Source organism: Ceratina calcarata, unplaced genomic scaffold (genome assembly GCF_001652005.2).
Source record: "Ceratina calcarata isolate Rehan_Ccalc_2016 unplaced genomic scaffold, ASM165200v1 scaffold471.2, whole genome shotgun sequence".
In the NCBI taxonomy this organism is placed as follows: domain Eukaryota; kingdom Metazoa; phylum Arthropoda; class Insecta; order Hymenoptera; family Apidae; genus Ceratina; species Ceratina calcarata.
This window is the reverse complement of record NW_017171239.1, coordinates 575,929-591,605: the sequence shown is the minus strand read 5'-3', so window position 1 is coordinate 591,605 and position 15,677 is coordinate 575,929. Positions and strand designations below refer to the sequence as shown.

General features: G+C 44.5%; 1 protein-coding gene across 4 annotated transcripts in view; it reads left to right on the top strand.

The window, feature by feature from the left end:
• The window catches only part of Sap47 (Synapse-associated protein 47kD), a 47,361-nt gene extending 31,703 nt beyond the window's left edge, over positions 1 to 15,658 (top strand). For 2 of the 4 annotated variants that reach the window (XM_018028719.2, XM_018028720.2), the window contains 5 exons: positions 4,847 to 4,984; positions 6,060 to 6,199; positions 6,679 to 6,818; positions 8,846 to 9,016; positions 12,963 to 15,658. In XM_018028719.2, the coding sequence (XP_017884208.1) occupies positions 4,847 to 4,984; positions 6,060 to 6,199; positions 6,679 to 6,818; positions 8,846 to 9,016; positions 12,963 to 13,126 (753 nt within the window). In that variant the 3' untranslated portion in view covers positions 13,127 to 15,658. Of the gene's footprint in view, positions 1 to 4,846; positions 4,985 to 6,059; positions 6,200 to 6,678; positions 6,819 to 8,845; positions 9,017 to 9,956; positions 12,071 to 12,962 lie in introns of those variants that run through there. The other 2 variants (XM_026815616.1, XM_026815617.1) reach the window with 2 other exon arrangements.
• The last annotated feature ends 19 nt before the right edge of the window (positions 15,659 to 15,677 follow it).

Genomic DNA, 15,677 nt, shown 5'->3' with positions numbered 1-15,677 from the left:
TTTTAGCACGTAGTTATTTATTATTAGCATTGTTCTTCCGACGTCTGATTTCTTTTTAATTATAGGAAATGCGTTTTTCTAAGGTACATAAACTTTTGGGATTGACTGTATAGCCAATACATCCTTAAGATTCCGCGAGGTCTCGCAAGTTGGAAATTAAGTAAAATCATAGTCTTGACGGTCGTGGAGAGCATGCGACTTATTCTTCGATTTGAATAATTGCAATTTGGTGGTTCCGTCGGGTTCCGCGACCCCGGAACTTTTTTACATCGGCTTCGGCAAATTCAATGACCTTGATACCGAGCCACGCGACCTGTGAGTGTCTCAACGATCGACGGCTCCTGTACTGATATCGGATCGCACCGACACGAGAAGACTCTTACATCGCTCCCCGCGATTCTATTCAACCCGATATCGAGTTCCACGACCCGTGAGGCATCGATTCCAACGACCAACGTTCCCGACAAGTCTCCCGATCTCGTACCTTTTTAATATCGATATCGACCAGTCGATCGTCGTATTAATACATCCCTCGCGTCCACGATACCCATAAAATTAAGATACGTGAAACACCGAGGAAGACATCAGGTTTCAAAGCCTCTCTTGGGTTAGGTAATTTCGATAAACCGGCTGAAACTCGATTTGCAGTCTTGACAAGAAAGTGATTTCTGAAGGGAAGCACGAAAAGCCATTTATCCTCGCATCCGTCCGTTTGTTTGGTTTATTTCCTAACATGCGAAGGCACTATCCATATACATGGCATGCATCGCGGGGTCGGAGCTTCGAAAATTCAAACGAGCGACGACGACCAGTCCTCTACGTTCCTTTTTCCTTCCAAAGCTTTAATCCCCCAGACGGTAATTCCATACCTTCGGAACGACTCGTAGCAAAGATTCCCCGCATTCGAGCCACGTTTCTCCGTCACCACGTGACCGTAATACGGAACGGGACACACGGGATGTGCGCACGTCCTCTCGCAGCTTCCGCGATTAAAATCATTTTTAGTTAAGAACGTTGGGTTCGTGAAAAAATCCGTTAGCCGACGTAAAATGAAAATTTCCTATACCGTGTCGCCGCCGGCTGAAGTACTTTCCCATGCACGATATGGAAATTAAGAATTAGACGGCGCTTCGTTGCCCGTTCGCATAGACGAACACTCATCGCAGAGAATGCAATGAATTTTTGAAACTTCGTTAACTCCGTAACGAGGTCGTTCGATGGATATCTTATCGTCATACAAAGATTATTCGTGGCAAACATTTCCACGTGCACAACACATTGTTATACATTGCGCGAAGCATGGAGAACGTATCGTCGAGAGAGAAAGAAAGACGGAAAGGTAATTAAGAAAATAATAGTTGCCTGTTTACTACGGTACGAGGCCGTAACGGGATCATTTGAAACGAGTTTAAAAAATAATACGGTAATTAGCGTAACCGAGGAAACGGCCGGCATTTAACGTCAATGAAGTGGGATCATGGCGAGACGTGGCGGCGTCGCTAGAGGAAAAAACGCAGACGCATTTCTTTTTTAGAAAATAAAGTCTCGGTATTAATCGCGTCGACGTTATACCGCAACGTAGGCGTCGTACCTTTTCATCGGGATTTCTCTCTCTCGCTCTCGCTTTCGCTCTCACCCACTTCTTTTCAATGTCTATCCACCAACGTCGAAATCAACTCACCCTTTAAGCGCGACTGAGGGAGTGTGATTTTTTAAACGCAACCACTTTCTCTCCGAGGGACGCAGATCGGATATCTGTACGTATAGCGTCGGCCGGATGCCTGTTGGGAAACAAATGTGAAAGGTCACGCTGAATATTACCATCCGGCCTCGTGATTTTTCGCGGCCAATTTTCCATCAACTTTCCAATCAAACTCAAAATTTCATTTGTTACGAGCGAATGCGCGTTGCTTTCGTTCGCACATGGGGAAAACACATGCATGTATGCGCATAAGCGGAGTGTTCCATCTCATAAATTTAAATTGTACGAAGAACAAACGGTATTGGCGAGAGATAAAAATACGCAGAACCTGAAACATATTATTCCGGATATCGATTTCGTGGTTAAGAAGGAGAACTTTTTTTTTCGTTGCTCTACGTAATTGTAGATAGGGCGGAGAGTTATACGTCGCACGCTGTGGGCGAATCCGAAGTCCGGAGGGTGCTATTGAATCTCTCGCAGACGCTATTTCATTTCTCCGGCTTGGTCGCGACAGACATCGATTTATTGGATACGATCCGTCAGGCCGGAAGGTATTTCTCCCGGTTCCCGTGTAATGCCTGCGCTTCCGGGGATCAGTATCACAAGATATAGCGGGCGAGCTCCGTTAAATCAAATTCGTGTCCACCGCGAGCGTAAGAGAGCGTCCACCTTGAATGTCCGAGGTAAAAAAGGTAGTGGGAAAAAATTAGAAATTGATCCGGACTCCTCGGAGTCCTCGATTCACTCGCGTCATTCTCTTCATGAAACATTTTATATTTAATTGGAGATTTTCTGAAGATAGAGAACGTTCTTTCTCCGCGGAAAGCATAATCGTGAAATATGCTCACCTCGGCAGCAGGGGGAGACGAATACGAGAGTCGTAACGTTCCGCGATTTCTCACACGTTAAATTGACGACCTCGTAACGCTACGAAACGAACGGTGAAAAGTACAGATTGATCCCTGGCTTTCTGCAACGCTCGTTTGCTACATTTATGAAGAATAAGCTGCGCGATTGCAATTTTTCCTATTGATCCGAGTAATTCGCGAGATTATATTGTCGCTCTTAAGACGGTCTCCGTGACAAGTGCACACGCGCGGCTTGTACTTGGAAACGACGACGACGACGCGAGGTGCTCGCATATTCGCGTGACCAGCGGCTGTAAAAATTCGTGTTCGCGCAATTGTAGAAGCGTGACGTGTGTGTTCATCGACGTGACGCTAGGTAAAAATAGAACACACTTTCTGGGCCACCGCAGATTCAATTGCATAAACAGTCATCGAATACAGGTTTATTGATATTAAATTATTTACAGTTTAATATTGAAACGTTCAGTTTACCGGCTTAATAAATCGATGAGATTTCGCTTCGTCGTCAGTGAGTTACGGTTTGAACGAGCTTATAAATCGGAGGGGGCGTCAGAAACAGGGAGAAATCACACTCGACCTCTGGCACGATTCTTGTGGGTGACAAACGTCGTTTGTTCGAGAGATCGGCGACACTTAACGAATCACGGAAAAACAAAAATATCGATTCTAGGTTCAACAAAATGTGTTAACGTCACGACTGTGACGCAGTGCCGCGTGGAGAGGAGAGAACTTTATTGACCTAAATACTATTGATAATAGAGGGGCTCGGTCGACCAAGAGGCGCCACAAGGTGCTGTATCTTTAATGCATCAGGATTCTTGGAACCTGGGGCTCGCCGACACATAGATCTCTCACAGGGGTATTAACCTTTACCTCTTTCAGTGAATGCATCGGACTTGCAAATCATTTATATTTTAAGTCATGACGCTCTCTGTCGTATTGTAAAATTGAAAATGATTCTCAGATTAAACCACTTAAGCGAATAAAGAGCGTGTTTCGTATTATGATTCGTGCGAGTCAGATATAATTTTCATTAAGCCACTTCAACTTGAAGTTCGTTACACGGTTAAGTCGATCATGATGTTCCGAATTAAGTGGTCGGTGCAGAGTAGGTTAAAGTTCTTAGAATTACCTACCCACTTGATATCAGAAAGTTCGTCGAGGTACAAGCATACAACATCAGAGAACAACTCTAATTTGATCTCTCTGTCAGTGGAACGACACCAGTTTCCTTAAGTCTGGCATACAGTATCGCATACTTGGAGTCGGCTATCTGGTCCATCGAGTCAGATACCGCGGGTGAACTTCGTTGACCCAAATATAAGCGCGAATGAAGGAGGCTAGGAAGTAGTCCGGCGAAGCTTCGACCTCGGCCTTTAATCCTCCACGTTCTACCGACCATTTTTCTTCGTTCCAAATGCGATCCGCGCTATTCGTTTCATTGTACCACCTGCCGTTTCGCGTCCATCCATCGCTTTATTTGTTAATTCTGTTTGCTCGATCTGATCCATCCCCTCGGTGAATTTCACTGGACACTTTATAAATCCCTCGAGCGTATAACGCGGAATAAGTAGGCAGTTAATAATGCGGCGGTAAATCTAGCGAACGAGCCCGGGATCTCGGAGAAACGCGTCCATAAAATTGGAATACGCTGCCGACTACTCGACTTCGCTGAAAATCTAATAAACACAGAAAGGTCGAGCAGAGCTGGCGCTGATTGACGCTAGTTTCTCACGCGATTGTTCCGCGGATACGATCTTGACGTTTTTATTTCTTTCGCTGCGAACAAGTTCCATACACGGTTACTCAATATTAAATTTGATTCTGAACTTCATTTGCCCCGTCATTCATGACATTCGATATACGCGAGTCGGATATGTTTCCTCCATTCGCGATTATTTAAGTCGAGGAAGTATTCAGGGAGAAATTCAGTCACGGTTGTCCTAGCCGACAGTGATGTCATTCGACTTTTAACAGACTTGTCCGCTCGTCTATTCGCAACGCGATCAATACGATCTTAGCCGCGAGCGGTAACGACAAAAATACGATAAGGATTTAATTAACCAACGTTACGGGGTCAACGTACCCAACGGCGACTCGCTTTTTAACCCGTCGCGTGTCGCGGAAAATAGCCACCGTCTGCTGGAAAAAGAGAGGATCTCTGTTCGATGAGCCCGTTAATACTCTCTGTCCTCGTCGACTTGGGAATCGTGGCCCGGGTCGTTCCCCGACGTGACAGCTGCCTCTCTAACACGGAATTAATGCTATGTTCCAGAGATTGGTCGCTGAGCTGAATAAAGAACAGCAGGCTTTCATTGCTAGCAAGCACACCGAAAAGGGTGAGGCTGTTGCACCGTGGGTCGGTGCACCTAACGAGGACGTACTACGCGAGGAATGCTTATCTCTGTCGACGGTGAGTAATTCCCCCGGTTTCCTGACGCATAGAACACTTCGCCGTGGCCCGCGGAACGAAGCCACGGTGTCAGAAGTGCTCCGTAGTCAAGGAGTCCCACTGGCACACAATGGGCTTTCGCCGCGCGTGACGGTGCAACGATTTTCCGCAGTGTACACCGTCGGATCTTCGGCCAATATTGGACAAATACTCGATGCGATTAACAATTGACCGTTCCAATTAGCGAGTAAATTCTTAATCGAGTCTACGACAAATCAGTTTAACGAGTGCTCCGCTGGAGATTTGTCGTACACTGTGTAACCACTTAGTTGAATTTTTCTCGATCAAAGTACAATTTGAACGCATCGACCGATCGTGAACCGATGAAATATACGCTCGTCGGTCGGGTCGACTCTTGTTATGCTTTGAGGTTGCCAATGTGGTGATTGATCTCGTGCTGATTTATGCAGATCGGTACCAGATACGCTCATGTTTAATTTGATTCGCGCATTAATAATACGTATGAATTATAATGCGGTGAATGTTTGCCAGGAACGCTTTGAAATTGTTGTGTCAATTTATGTTAATGGCATCGAACCAAGCCGACCGCACGATTTTAAGAGACGCGTGAAGCGAATGAAACGAGATGTACATTATTTCAGCTCTCGCGCGCGTTTATTTCGTTTTTAAATTGACAACTTTGAAGACGTGACTAAATCTCGCAATTGCCAGAGCCGATGAGTACAATTAGTAAAATTGTAAATGGAACCAGGATATCCGTTAATTACATTCAACAAATCCGGTCGTGAATAACGGCTCGATTCGGAATTGGATTTCCCGGGCTAATTCGTTCCGCGAATCCGAAAAAAAAGACAATCTATTGTACCTGTCGCGTTGAGAATCGATCGCTCTTTAATTAGACTTCTTGAAACCGAATATACGTTTCATTGGGTCGGACCACTATTTTCGATAACCGCGGAGTTCGATGAGAACGGTCAGTCGCGGTGGTCTACGATATGAATAGCGGTAGAGTCACGTGCAGCCGCGAAACTCGCGACCGAGGGAAGTTGGCGAAGCGTGTGAGCATTGATTTCAGGACCAGCGCAACTTCCTGAGACCACCACCCGAAGGAGTGGATTTCCACTGGGACTTCGAGGCCGTGCAACCGATGGCGGAGGCCACTCTGGCGCTCGATCCCAACCTGCAGGAGATGAGGTTCCGTCTGGTACCCAAAGAGTGAGTCGTTTCGTCAACAGTACCGTTTCGAATTTGGAAGATATCAGAAAAATCTATAACAGTTTAACATCAAAGAATCTGAGATACTTCCGTCTCGCTGTTAATGAGAAGAATTTTATTCCGAATATTTTCGCGTAAAAGACTTCATCTAAAGATAGCCAGCTCGTGGATTCGTGCCACAGATATCACAAATCCCGGAACAAATTTCCGGAAGTGGCTGGTTCAACGATCCCCTAATTTCCAGCTATCTCGAGACCGTGGTTTCTGTGCTCCCTTCGTCGACGTATAACATACTACGTGCATAACGCAAAATGGATTATATAGCAAATTTTGGTTGAAATTATATCAGCCCCGCGGTTCATCGTTAATTGGCAATTTCCAAAGTGGCGTCCGAACAGGAAGTCAATGTCCCTCATCGAGACCGTCGCGATTCGCGCCTTCCCGATTAATCCGTGACACCCTTACCATTTATCGTGCAGAATATCTGAAGAGAATTTCTGGCGTAACTACTTCTACCGGGTATCGGTCCTGCGCCAAAGCCACGAGCTGAACACAATGGCCAATCAGGCGGAAAACAATGTAAACCAAACCACTACCGGAAGCGTGGATCAACCTGAAGGTAAAGCTGGACAACTCACACGCTTATCCAGTACTATTTTTAAATATATTGCCTCCTTTATTATGAATCCTCCGTTCATGCACCGTTTTTGCCTCGGCCAGTTAGAATATCTGCGTTGTCTTTTTGAATCGACGAACTTCATCGAATCGTTACACTCACATGGTAGCTAGTAGTGTTTTTTGTATTCGTTGTTTCTCGATGGGAACGAGCGTTTGGAAGGTAAGTCGAGAGCTCGAGTTCATTCCATTAAGTGTGATGTTCCTCATTTTTCGTGGTCGAAAGCAACGGAGATATTTTGGATGGTCAGGTTAAACGAATGCACGGCATACAAGGAGTGTACGGCCGATGGCTGATAATTCAGACCCTTCGCACATCTCGTTAACCGTAAGATAGTAAATCGTGAGTAGGGTAGAGCGAAGAGTAGTCGTTGCATAATTCAGGGGACCAAGTCTGCTCGATCCCGACTGCAAGATAAATGAAATCCATGTTTCATGTAAAGCAAAGGTCCGAGATTAACTAAAATCAAATTTCCCAACCTGAAAACATCGCGCTGTAACAGATTCGTAATAGATCGATAAACATGGAACAGAACGTACCACGTTTTCATCAAATTAATTCGTTTGTTGAAAACAGTCAAACAAATAAAAGGATCAGTCGGAATTTGACGCTCGGCCATCGGCCGCTTGACAAAAGGGGTCGACCACCCGTTTTTGCAGAACGTCCACAGTTTCCATTTATTTCTGCGTACGTTTCATTACCTCCGTTATGAATCATTCAATTACAGTCGTCCACGTGCGTGTAATTAAATATACTAATTGAGAGAATAAAAAGAGAAACGGTAGCATAACTCTGATTTTAGTTCGTATCGAAATTTCGAGTAAAAATCTCGGATTCGCAAAGGCGTAAGTGAACGACGCCATTGAAATGAAACATAGCAAGAGAACACGTTCTGTAAAAACATTTATGAACGTCGCTCGATCCATGATCGCTTCGACGTCTCGCCGAGATGAGGTCGACCTGCATGGCGCATTCCCGAGCTTCACGTTGTGTAGATTCATCTGTACACGTAGACGAGACGCGATCAACGTGCCGACTCGTTCTTTTTCCGCCCACAAAACATTTTTATGATACACTTATCGCTCGTTGAAACGGAACGGCAGGATAGAAAGGATCTCTTGAAACCACAAACTATTTCAAACTCTCAAGCGGGCAGTACATTAACGCGAGTCAGGTATGCGAAACGCGTAAACGGAATGTCAATGGTTATCGAGCATGCTCTGTATCGATGAAATAATAAATGCCGCGTTAATTCGAGCGTATATACGATGCTCAATGAAGCGCGATTGGTCGTCCGGTGGAAAATCGAGAGCGTCGGCACGTTGGGAAAAATGACACGACGTTGAGCATTTTGAATAGCTTCCGGGGGCCGAACCCAGGCGGAATCAGAAGGTGGAATCGTTGAAGACGAATAATGGAGTTTCATTCGGAGGAGATGAACGAACGGGATAAAACGAAATACGAGCATATCCCTGATGCTAAAATACTGTCTGATCCCGAGAATGATCGCTGCGAATGAGAATTCGAACCTATCTTCGGGGCTGTTCACCCTTCTGCGTTCCGTCCGCTTCCTCGCTTTTGTTAAATGAGAATTCGATCTCGCGTTCGCTGCACTTCGGGGCAACGGCTTCCTGTTCGCAGGAGGTCGAGCGAACCCGTCCTTGTTAGATGTTAATGCCCTGACGCGATGCCGTTCGATTAAATCGAGCCTGTAATTCAATCGTTTCTAACTCCGATTCGAGTCCTTTGCGAGATCAAATTCTATACGGACATATCTCGTTGCGTTTGTAGACGTACTTACGTCTCTGACGACACGAAAAATCGAAGTGCAGCGAGCATTGTACGGTTAAATCACTTGCACTCTGCACGAATGATGAAATCGATATAAAGAAGGGCAGTGGTAGAAGCTTCTAGCGTTTAGACACCAGCCGTCCCTTCTAGTTTAGCCGTGAGTGTTGTCTTGCGAACAGTTCAAGCGAGCACCGGGCAGGAAAGCGGCGGAACCGTGACGACCAGAAGTAACAGCGCGTCGGCCGATTCGCCGGCCCACGAATTCGTGTCCGATAGCATGAGGGTCTCGGACACGGACCTCGAGGAGGTCAGAGAAGGCATGAAAAAACTGGGGATGCAGCCGCCCAAAGGTTAGTTGATCGTTGGTCGTCGTTAACCCTTTTACTAACAACAAATCACACGGTGTATGTGAATTCGCATAAACGTCCGCAATCCAATAATCATAACAATAATCATGGGTATCTGAAAAAGATTTGCCCACAAGATATTGCGATGCTTCCCGATTCGTGTAATGTCCTCGATAAATGCCAACATTGAAAAGAACCGCACGTCGATTTAAAATTGTTCTGTACACGCACCGCTGCCACGTTAATGCTTGACGAGATACCCGCGCGTGTTCCGCGTTACGACCACCAACGAAAATTTTCCGAGCAACATATACAGTTCGTACGATACACGTTCGACGAAGAGGAACGTGCTCTTTTTGTTCGTTCGCCGGTGACCACGATGAATATTCATTCGTGAAAGTGTGAAATTCGTATCACGATTATGCTGCACATTTCCATTTGCGGAATTCGCTACACGATTTAAAATCAATCGCGGATTCGGGTTTATTAAAGAGAAGAAAGATACGTTTCTCTTGGATCGAGACAGAAATGGCAAAGACACAAAGTCTCCAGAAACACCGTCTCCCCCGTGAGTATAAACGTGATGATCGATCTGTCGTTCCACCAAGCGAGAGCCCGTCCACCAAGCGTTTAGATAGAGTTTAGGCTGACCACGTTACGTCACGTTTGTAGTCTGTGTGCTCGTTTTCCTTTTACGCGAGCAGCTTTATTTATCCACCGTTTCCTGTCTCAATGTGCTTTTCATGAATCCAGCGAGAATTACAACTGTACTGTAATTAAACCACCTATTATCCTTTTTGTAATGCGTGTAGTTGACGAAAGAGAGTTAGTCGTTTTCATGTTAGCAAAGTTCACCCTCCTCGTTGTGTATAGCTCGTCTCTCGTAACCGACGATTCTTGCCTGTGACTAAACGACCGCTTTTCCATTCTATTCTGTCAACAGCCTAAGAAGAGGAGAAAGTCCCCCGATAAAATGCATTATCCAAAAGAAAGCACACCCCTCAGAAATAAAAATACGACAAGCTTCTTTCCCCCTCTCGAAAACCGACGTTTTACTTTCGGTTCGGTTCAATTCTCGTCCACGAACTCCTCGACACATCCCACTCCTTTTCAGTGTTCATTTATATATTTTATTTAATCCTCCACCCTTGGTGCAAAACGTTTGAACGATTCGATTCTTAAAATTTACTTCGTTCCGTTGTTCGATCACTACTAATTCCCGTTCTCAAGCCCCAACTAACGACGCGATCTCGCGCCATATTGATCGGTAACTGGAACATTTTGTCGTTGCACCCGGCGGTTGCGGGGAACTCCTATTATTTTTCGGAAATAACGAGATGCGTTTAGGGAGAGAAGAACGTTAGCGATAAGACAGATAGGGAGGGAGTGAGGTAGGGGTGGTACGAATATATAAGATAGTAAAAAGAACGTACGATTAGGAGATTAAACGTCGGATTTGAAACGTGATAAGAGCAAACGCGTAAAACCGATGGTAGCGAGTAGTTTGACAGCACGCGTGCTGAGAGGGGAGAGCAAGAGAGAAAGAATGAGAGAGCGTGCGTGAGAGAGAGAGTGAACGTGTGCATAGATCGTAGGTAGAGGATGGGCGAACTGACGCTTTTTCCGACAGAACAGCGAAAAATAGAAGTCAGAAAAGGAAAGGCTATAAACAGAATCTTTTTGGTAAAAGATAAACGAGTGAACAGAATTACATATACGCATCCAACAAACAATGGTAAAAAAATTTTGACTAAATGTCTGTATGTCTGTCTGTTTGTCTGTTGTCTGTATGTCATCGTTCTTAATCAATAAATATTGTCTCTTGTCGATTCTCTCCGTGTTGTAAAACGTTAAACATTAAACAGGTAACAGTGGGACGGTAAATGATTTCAAAGACGAACGATGGATATCGGTGATGAAGGGGGAAGGACGACGCGAAATTCTGATTCTCGGGGGGGCCGGCGAGCTCTCTCGCGAATTAACGCGCGATCAGAACGATCCGCCGGCCGAGAAGAGTAAATAGCCGGATGAAAGGAAACGCGGCCTGCTTGATTGCAGTCAATTTCTTTCTTTGAATAAAACGCGGAGATGAAAACGGAGGATGGGGAGTAGAATTAGAGCGGTGAGAAAATTAAGAAAGAGAATTTACTAAATGTTACCATAAATGAATTAAGACAAAATAACAAAAAGATTAAAGTATAAAATTCGTTGAATGACAATACGTGTTTTAAAAGAAATAAAGCTAAATAAATAAAATCGGGGATCGAGGTGTAACTTTCGTCTCGTCTCTCGTGGGTGTAGTCCTCATAGTGGTTTTACTTCCGATTCAATTAAACTAACGTAAACGAGAAAAGACCGACCGGGGACGATCCGTTTTAATACGCCCGTCCACTCGAACGAATTTGAATTCTTTTCTGAAACCTGCCACGTGACAGATAGAACACCGGGAGAATAAAATGATGGAAAAACGAATGCAAGGGAAACGATGGATTTTGCTCGAATCAGTTTAGAACATCGCGCGTGGCGTAATAAAAAGTATTTAAATAACGTATGAAGGAGGAATTAGGGATGGAAGAGGATTATGGATATGAAACAGTGGAAATGCGGAAATAAATTAATTTTAAACACGCGGAGGAGATCTGCGCGTGCACCGGTGCACCTGGTTTCGAGTGAATACCGTAAAAATAATGAAAACTGTTATGGAAACAAATCAACGGAAAGAGAAAGTTGTAGCAATACGAATACAAGGCTTGGTATTTCGCCGTTCGCGGGTGTTACTGTTGAACATCGACAACACTTGATGTGGTAAAATACCGATAACCGGAAATGATTCTTTTTAGGAGCGTTGCCGATCACCGTGATTCTCACAGTGATTCATAAATGCTACTGATTTTCTTAGAATCTGGTACTTGCGCGTCTCACATAGGCCGTGCACGTTTAAGTTAGGTAAATTCAAATTAAATAATTTCATCTTTCAAAATAAATGAGTAATTTTCTTAAGTATAATGTCACTGTGAAAAATCACGGTCAGTGATTTCGAACACCAGCTCTAATATCCGAGTCGTAACACGCGTGCATGGTCGGTGTGACAGAGGGAGAATTGAGAGAACAGTCGAGGACGGTTATTGAGCTGACAAAAACTTGATCGACACGCGAGTATCAGTCATTAGGAAGAACGAAAGAACGTTAATTGACAAAAGGCGCAGTCAGTCAGTAAGGTGGAACTTTTGAACAGATGATTCGCTAAGGTCTCACAGTTTTCGTAACACGTTTAATGTGATACCTGATCGAGTTTCGGATCAGAGACGTAATTACTTAAATCGCGTTAAGGGAACGGAGTCTCCGATCGATTCAGTGGCAAACGGAAACGTTCGCAAGTAGAATACGCGATTCCACGCGAGACGTTTGAGTCACATATTCGCGTGAATGGTAAAACGTTCGCGGGTCCATCGAATCTTCCGGGTATTATTAACTGGCGCAGATTGAAGAGGGGAAGAGCTCCACCCTTTTTTTGATTTCGCTTCTCTCTTTCCCTCTCCTTGTGTGGTTTGAATTTTTGCCATCCCTTTCCTCGGCCCTTGCGCTTCCTGACTAACACTAACACAGAGACGCGATAAAATTCCGATTCGCGTACACACCTTCCACGTACACGTAGGACAGACACAGACACAGCGCGTAAAGAGCGGCGCATCGCGAGATCGATGCGAAGGAAACAGGGACGAGGGCGTACGCTGAGAAACAACCCGCACTCTCGATTGTCACGCGGAAAATCGTAAATGTAACGCGGCCCGCTCGTGCACGTACAGACACCCGGGAAATAAAGGAACCGGCACACGAACACACACGAACGCGTCATTATACACATCGGAACGCGCGCCGAAAAACAGGCAGAGGCCGTCGCGTGGCCCCGCTTGAAACTCGCTACAACGCTGCTTGTGAATCTCTCCAGCTGAAGAAGATTGGGAACGCGAATTGGAAGCGGAGCTGAAGGATTACGAGGTAGTGACAGGAAACGAGGAGAGGAACGCGACTACGGGCAGCGACGCGTTGGATAAAGACGATTGGGAGAAGCAGATTGACGACTTGCTGGAGAACGACGAGGACCTCAAGTGAACGGAACGGTGACAGGGATCGTCTTTCTGAATAGGGACGATCTCTGTGTCTTTCTTCCATCGACCTTCCTCCAGTCGTCTCGGTCAGAAGGGAAAGGATCGCTCTTTCCCTTCCGTCGAGACGCGAAGGGTGGAAGATTTTTTTTTTCGTGGAGGCCATGGAAGAAGGGAGAAACGCGAGAGAGAGAGAGAGAGAGAGAGAATGAGACTACGACTGTTTGTTTTACTTTTATTTTTGATAAGGCGACGAAAGGACGGGGAAGTCGAAAGAGGGAAGATCGGAGGAATAATTTTCCTTGTTTCCTCTTCCGTGGGTTGCTTTTCTGGACAGCACGTACGGTTGCGATCCTCGAGCACGATGAAGATGAGAAAAGTGACGCTGGAGCTATGACCATGTAAATGAACGACGTCGCTACTCGATCTTGCTTCTCCGTCGATATTCCATCCATCGATGATACACGGATCTTCCGGATACGGTGCGAAATACCCGTTGTTACACCTGTGCACAGACGATACTTTTAACGCCATACTTATGTCAATTGTTAGTCGACTCGTCTTTGATTCGCAAGGACGAAGTATCTATGTAAGATTCATTGAGGACAGAAGTGAAAATTCCAAGTAATTCTCTCGTTTGTATTATCGATCCTCTTGAATACATATTTAACGAACAAAACAACTAAAAATAGACGAAGCTGCATCGAGCCTGTTACGTAACTTTGCCCGAAGTGCACTATGTAGTATATCGCGAGAGGAAAAATGAAATTGGTCGTCTCTTCATCGGGTTCGAAGGATCAAGGTATATCCGAAGTGACACATTACACTGCCGTGTGTGCCGAAGGACACCGTTTCGAACGAGTATCGTCGAGTATCGTTCCCTAACGAGAATAAGAAAAGAGACGAGCGTCACGCCTTTTCATCTTCAATCGTGAATCGTTGCACGCCAAAGATGAATCGTGACTGGAGGAAGAAGAGATTAGGAAAGATTCTTGCAGATTAACATTTCTGTTATTATAATTATTAGACGCATTTGTTGATGTTGCATCCCGAGGGATATCTGCGTTATCCTTTGCGTTGAATCTCGCCCATTCATTGTACGTTTGCAGTTACCGGATATTCTTGAACATCGATCGGAGTGTCCACGTCAGGAGCAAGTTATCTTTTAAAGTTAATTAAAATCGTTGATAAGAAACAACTTTCAACGTGCCGTCCATTGATTTCCTCGACCCCGAGTAACCGAGGCGAAACAAAAAACGGATAAAAAGGGATGATGTTCTTGCATCTTCGGTTGAAACGGGCTTCTATCACGTGGACATTACAATCGATCAGAAAATAATAGAACGTTTGTTTGTTGATCGTTACGTTTGAGCGAACAATGAATTTACGAGGAGGAGGAGGACCGATAAGAAAGTCTCGTAAGACTTAAAAGAGAGATAAATTATGATCGTTGTATTGACGATCGAGAAAAAGGTCGAGCGTCGCATTCGAATAAAATTTCATATCCAATTGAGACGTACGTTTCGCGTGCGCCACTGTATCGTTGAGTCCAGGCCACTTGTTTGATCCTTATTAGACCTAAAAGATTTCTTTGATCGAATAGATTCTAGGCTCGACCGCGTGCACGTATTTCAACCGTTTCGCCTGTAAAGCGGTCTCATTCGCACTACTCGTTAGATCGGTAATACGGTACGTGTACGCATATTTAATGTTAAGACGTCGCAATTACTCGGGCCTAAAGTTTGTCGAGAAGCGTTAATGAAAGACGGAAACGCGCGCCGTACATTTATCACGTAGAGAGAAGACGAGATACTCATTCGAACGCGTGCAGAAACGTTGAACGTCTTTCGTTGACCAGCTGTATAATATTGTATTCTGTGATTCCGTTCAAAAGGCGATCCTCGTGTTATCTATATTTAGTCGAAGTTTCGTGTGTCCTCTTTGCCCCCGACTGTGAAATGTGAGGAAACGTAAAATACATTTTCGCGACGAGTCCTTCATCTTTTTGGATGGCCAGATCGGTGGATCGGGAAAGTAATATTGAATTATCGTATAATAATAATGTATAATATCGATGAACGTACGTCTTTCCCTTCAATGGCCAAAACAACAAACGAGCATAAAACGATTAAGTAAACAAAATTATACATAGAGAATGCGAAGGAAAAAAACAAAGAACAAATAAATCATCATGGTGTACTTCGGCAGTCCCCCTATTTTAAGAACGACTCTGTGAATTGTGTAATTAAAAAAAAAGCTATCCTATGGTACAGTGGATTCACTCATACGGATGAACACACCACCCGATACGTATATATAAAACGATATACATAAATATACACATGAGAATAAATAAAAAATATATATATATGTTGTTGACTCCATTGAAAGTATGATAATATATTATGAATATTAATGAGAGTATAAGGAGGACAAGCATTAATTACGGAACTATTAAGAGAATAATTAATATAAGTGCGGAATGTAACAATAAAGGTCGTGTACCTCGTGAGAAATAAACTGAAAATAAGTCGATTAACGCCGTCTGATGCTTACCC